A 6,000-nucleotide genomic window follows, 5' to 3' on the forward strand; every position below is an offset into this window, starting at 1 on the left:
ATTTCTGAATAAATTAACAAGTTGTGTCGGTGTGTATGTGTCATAATTATTCCAGTTATTACAAATATGAAATGATGTATGTATTGTTTAGATTAGTAACCATAAGTAAAAGGTATTATGTATCAATAATAGAATTTATAGGAAGCAGGGAGGGGGGAAAGGGGAAAAATTAAGATACAGTGGTATTTTGGTTCCCGTACAGCTTAGTTGTCAAACAAATCATCTCCCGAACGCCGCAAACCTGGGAGTGTTCTGGTTTGCGAACGTTTTTAGGAAGCCAAACGTCCAATGTGGCTTCCATGGTTTCCAGTTGAGTGCAATAAGCTCCTGCAGCCAATTGGTTTTCCTGCAGCCTTGGTTTTCAAACCGTTTCAGGAGTCGAACAGGCTCCCGGAATGGATTAAGTTTGAAAACCAAGGTACCACTGTACGTACTTCATGCATGCCAGAAAATCATATTTTTTCCCCCTGTAGCCTTGGAGGATGCTGCTTTGAGTGAATAATGGACAGAGTATAACAATTCCAGATTATTGGAGACTCACTATTTCTATTCTACTTCTGTACAGAATGTGTTGTACAATTCCTACCTTATTTGTCCATAGAACAGCTCTGTGTGGTAGTCAGACTGAGTGCGACTTGCCCAAACTGAACTCTGGGTGATGGGAATTGGAACACAAGTCTTCTGCATCTAAACAATGTACTGCACTTCACTGGTGTTGAGTCTGGGGAATTTCCATTGTAAAATATGTTGGGTTCTGAGCTTTATTTAAAGCCATCTCGCATGCTGTTTGAAAGCTGATAAGGAAATCATTGTGCTATGTATTTCTTTTTATTCTCTTAAGTTTATTCAGGGTACCTGGTCTTGTGGAAAGTGAAATTCCTTTTGTTGGTCTTGGAAGAGCAGGTTTGGGACTTGGTAGGGCCTGTGGAGACTCATCTGCTGTAAGTGCAGGAGTTCTGCAGAAAGCACCAGTAGAACCTCCTAGATCAGAGATTTCTTCCGAAGTTTCTAACAAGCTTGTGGAGAAAAAGTAAGTGAAAGCTGATACTAAAAATCTATGATGGCTGATCATATCAATAGAATCTTCCTTGTCTACCTCCCCTCCCTCTTTAATCATTAATCTGCTACTGGGGGCATTCAAAGTTCTTGCTGGAAATGCAGTGTCTAAACGTTTGTCTACAGATGTGTGTCTCTTCAGAACAACTGAGTTTTATGCAGAAGATATCAAAGTTTGTTTCTTGTGTTGGCTGCAGAACCTCTTTTATTGTACAGAAGCATGTTCTATCTTCAGTTTAGATTCTGCTAGGTGTTCCAGAAATGTAGTGCTGCATATTCATTTGTCTTAGTGGTTAATTAAATCAGTCAAATAAATAATGAAAATCTGACTTTAAAATTTTAACAATATTACCTGTCATTCTGGCTTTCAGCATTTCAGTTGTTACTACAGTAAGCCCACAATTTATGTGGGAAAAATAAAAATAAAGGGGCAGAAAGTGGGCGATTGTCGGAGAAAAAAGACTTTGGCAGTCCCACCCACCGTTGAACCCAGTGTGTTTTGACCATACGTGATTTTGGCTTTAGGCGTGATCCTTGGAACATAACCCCTGCATAAGTTAGGAATGTACTGTCCTCTGTACAGTTCCTTGAGAGAAAGTTGAACTGAACTTGTGCAATTTACTTCTTAGCTCTTAGGAATGTTTGCTAAGTGGACACTTATTTTATCATATGGGCTGTGTTTATACATTACACGAAACCCTGGTGTGTAGCATGATAAGTGTGAGCGGAGTTGCCATGAGCCTTGGACTCATTCACTTCCCCTTCTGCTGTGATGAGGATGTCAGCCGCTTTCCCCTTAAAGTAAGCATACGTTGTCCTCCAAACCAGGGATTTTGCTTTATCACTAGTCAGTTTCAGAACAAGCGAACTGCTCATATCTCTTAAATTAAGCATGTAAATTATTTCAAGTATACTTTCTTCCTTCTAGAGAACCGCTAATGAAGCAAGGCTCAAAAGGAGTACCTGTTCCCTTGGCTTTAAACCTGATAAAAATCCATTGTCAAAATGAAGCTGTGTATCAATATCATGTGACATTCAGGTAGTAATTTTTCACCATTCATCTGAGCTGTTGAAGGATTGTTGGTTTTATTTGTCTACAGACAAGGTACTTGGAAGTAGCCATAAAAATCTCTCTCTCTCTCTCTCTCTCTCTCTCTCTCTCTCCCCCTCCCCCTCTCCCCCTGCCCCCCACTTTTTATATGCCTATAATGCTGCTGTTCTCAAAAAGTAGGCCATGTGACATTTATTCATTGGTTCTCAGGATTCTTCATGTTACAATTCTAAACTGGATTTGAATTTTCAAATCTTTCTACTTGTGTTCCTACCCCCACCAACACATGGAAGCTTTAAAAGATGAAAGTGGTTTGTCCATGAAGGGAGAGTTACGAGCCATGTAAGCTTGTAGTAGAATTTGTGATGCCCCTCTGTCTTAAATTTATGAGTGTGTGACTGTTCTGTAAACTGTAACTGTTAACCAGCATCCCATTCACTTATTTTTTATATGGCAGCAGGTTTTTGTTGCAAATGCTGTTGCTATTCATCCAAAGTTGTGGGTGAGGAGCAAATTAGCCCCCCTTCACACCATGTGAAAGATGAAATTAGAGGTGTAAAAATTCAGGAAATTTCAAAGCTATAGGACTGTGTTTGTGTTTCCCATGGGCTTCTGGAGGATGTGGGATGAGGAACAGAAGTTTTGGGATAAATGGAAATAAATGTGATACTTACCAAACCTGTAAATATTCTGCTGCTTAGCGACATAATGTGTAACTTAGTATATAAAAATATACTATTGGAGACATGAAATATACAGAGCAATTCTATGCATGTTTACCGTATTTTTCACTCTATAGGATGCACCGGATACAAGACGCACCTAGTTTTTAGAGAAAAAAATATTATCCCCGCCCCCAGCACCAAAGAGCAGTGGACAGGCCCGGGTTTCGCCCCCAGCCCCAAAGAACAAAGAAGCCAAGACAGCGAGCGGGATCCATCCCACTGGCTGTCTTGGCTTCTGCCATAGCCGCACAACCTCTCCAGCGCGGCTAAAGAAGCGTGGCTAAAGAAGCCAAGGTAGCGAGCGCGATCCATCCCGCTCTGGAGAGGCTGTGGAAGGCTAAAGAGGAAGCCAAGACAGCCAACGGGATGGCTGGGAGGGAGAAGGGACTGACTGGCCGCGTCAGTCCCTTCTCCCTCCTCGTAGAAAAGCCCGCAAAAGCCGTGCGAAGCTTGTGTGCGGCTCTTGGTGGCTTTTCCTGCCTGCCTCCCCCCTGCATTCGCTCCATAGGACGCACAGACTCCCCCCCCCCCCTAGTTTTTAAGAGGGAAAAAGTGTGTCCTATGGAGCGAAAAGTACAGTACTTGGAAGTGAGGCTCTGCTTAGTGATGCTTACTCCCAGGTTAGCATGTTTAGAATTGCAGACTGAAAAGTAGAAACCAGCTTAAGTTATACTAGGGTGAGGGTTTTTCCACTGACTCATTAATCAGCATCTTTCCCACCCTTATTTGCCTTATGTTTAACCCCCCCCCCCCAAAAAAAATGAATATACTGACTGGAGAATATACGGCATTTAAACTGAACTATTCCTTCTGTAACAGAATATTTTTGAAATCAAATCAAACACTATCTTGGAACAGAAGTGTACAGTGGTACCCCGCAAGACGAATGCCTCGCAAGACGGAAAACCCGCAAGACGAAAGGGTTTTCTGTTTTGGAGGCGCTTCGCAAGACGAATTTCCCTATGGGCTTGCATCGCAAGACGAAAGCCCATAGGGAAATGCTGGTGGTCGGGAGCAAAGACTTTCGCCCACAGCCGGCCTTCAGAAGAGGACCTCTTCTGAAGGCCGGCGGGGGGCAAAAGTCTTTGCTCCCCCCCCCGCCTGCCTTCCCCCCGCCTGCCCCAGCGATCTTAAAATGCTGGCGGGCGGGAGCAAAGCGTTCGCTGCCGACCCCCAGCATTTTAAAATCTCCCCGTGTCCCGGGGAGATCTTAAAATGCTGGGGGTCGGGAGCGAAGCGCTGCCGACCCCCAGCATTTTAAAATCTCCCCCTGTCCCGGGGAGATTTTAAAATGCTGGGGGTCGGGAGCGTTCGCTGCCGACCCCCAGCATTTTAAAACGCTGTTCCGAAGCGGGGGGCGGGAACATCTGCCCCAGCCGCTCCACTTCGGAACGCTGTTCCGAAGTGGGGAGGGGGGGCGGGAACAGCTGCCCCATCCGCCCCACTTCGGAACGCTGTTCCGAAGTGGGGAGGGGGGGCGGGAACAGCTGCCCCATCCGCCCCACTTCGGAAAGCTGTTCCGAAGTGGGGCGGAGGGCGGGGACACCTGGCCCAGCCGCCCCACTTCGGAAAGCTGTTCCGAAGTGGGGCGGGGGGGGCGGGGACACCTGCCCCAGCCGCCCCACTTCGGAAAGCTGTTCCGAAGTGGGGCAGGGGGCGGGAACACCTTCTGAAGGCGGGCAGGGGGCGAAAGTCTTTGTCCCCCCTGCCTGCCTTCCCAGGGGCTTTTAAATCGCCCCGGACAGCGGAGAAGTCCTCCGCTGTCCCAGGGTTTTTTAAAATGCTGGGGGTGGGAAGAAAAGCCCTTGTCCCCCCCCCAGCCTTCAGAAGAGGTCCGGGGACAGACTGTCCCCGGACCTGGTCTGAAGTCGGTTTCCCTAGGAACGCATTAATTGATTTTCAATGCATTCCTATGGGAAACCGTGCATCGCAAGACGAAAAAACCGCAAGACGAAGAGACTTGCGGAACGAATTAATTTCGTCTTGCGAGGCACCACTGTATAAATAAATTACTGATCTGAAGAATTCACTAGACAGCATAACAATAAAGATTGTTGCTCTGCTTGTGGAATAGAATTGTGTCTGTCATCTCAGTGACATTGGGTAGTTTTCCCCCAGTACATGATTTATTAAACTTTACTGGACTCTTTTCTACTGACTTTCATGTGTTCAGATGTTCTTCAGACTTGATTGATCATTCTGTGAGTTCTGGTTTTTGAATGTCTTGGCCAGGAGGAATGGAAATACAAAGGCCTCTCCCTAGGGAGGAAATTTTGTGAGCTCCATATACTGTGACTCCTCGTTTCTCTTCTACATGCTTGTCTTCCAGCCCCAGTGTAGAATGTAAGAGTATCCGTTTTGGGATGTTGAAGGAGCATAAATCAGTGACGGGAGAGGTTACAGCATTTGATGGCTCTATTCTCTACTTGCCTATAAAGTTGCCTGAGGTAAGGCCTGATACAGCAGCCAAAGATGTTTTATGTTCTGATGTACCACCACCTACATTTACATTTTCCCTCTTGTGGGTTTTTCTGTGTGGGACAATAGTCAATAAAAATCCTCTTCCTTTAGGATATAGAAGCTGCCATATGATGCAGAAATGAGAAAACGTGTGACCAGTGTTAAGCTTAAGGTGCAGTGTGTTTCCATGAGAGTTATAATGAAAAGATGTTGGGGGGAGTACTTGGAGTACTTGAGTGTATGCTAGGGATGTAGCTCACAGGTAAAACATACAGAAAGGATTTTGTATAAATCGTCTCCGGAACAGGGGACTGTCTGGCACTTTTTTTTTAATGATATTTATTAAAGTATCAGAAAAGGTTACAAAAATAAGAAAAAGAAAAAAAAGAAAGTACAAAATACAGAAAAATAAAAACAGTTAAATACAAATCAATCTTTCCATGTCTTGTCTTTCATTTACTTGTTTCCCTGACCTCCTCACACCTCCCTTTTTTGTATTTCGGTTCAGTTACTTAATTCAGCAAATCCTTTCCCTCTTTGCTTTTACCTTAATCCTTTATCTTAATATAACTTTAGATTCTCACCTGTTAACAATCCATTTTTACATACTCCTTTGTAACATTGCTGCTAAAACCACTTAACTTCATTCCGACATTCTAACATTCATTAATTTTGCAGTATTTCTGTAAATAGTCTTTAAATTTCTTC

At 44.3% G+C, this 6,000-nt stretch overlaps 1 protein-coding gene and 1 pseudogene across 3 annotated transcripts in view; one reads left to right on the forward strand and one right to left on the reverse strand.

Moving 5' to 3' along the window:
- PIWIL2 (piwi like RNA-mediated gene silencing 2) overlaps window positions 1-6,000 on the forward strand; it is a 74,762-nt gene that overhangs the window by 10,406 nt on the left and 58,356 nt on the right. For both annotated transcript variants that reach the window (XM_081171373.1, XM_081171372.1), the window contains exons 5-7: window positions 842-1,030; window positions 1,985-2,095; window positions 5,162-5,279. In XM_081171373.1, the coding sequence (XP_081027499.1) occupies window positions 842-1,030; window positions 1,985-2,095; window positions 5,162-5,279 (418 nt within the window). The remainder of the gene's footprint in view (window positions 1-841; window positions 1,031-1,984; window positions 2,096-5,161; window positions 5,280-6,000) is intronic.
- Window positions 1-6,000, reverse strand: part of LOC308573995 (tigger transposable element-derived protein 1 pseudogene) — a 136,568-nt pseudogene that overhangs the window by 5,859 nt on the left and 124,709 nt on the right. The window lies entirely within an intron of this gene.

The sequence above is a fragment of the Podarcis bocagei genome (assembly GCF_964188305.1).
Source record: "Podarcis bocagei genome assembly, chromosome: 15".
Classification (NCBI taxonomy): Eukaryota; Metazoa; Chordata; class Lepidosauria; order Squamata; family Lacertidae; genus Podarcis; species Podarcis bocagei.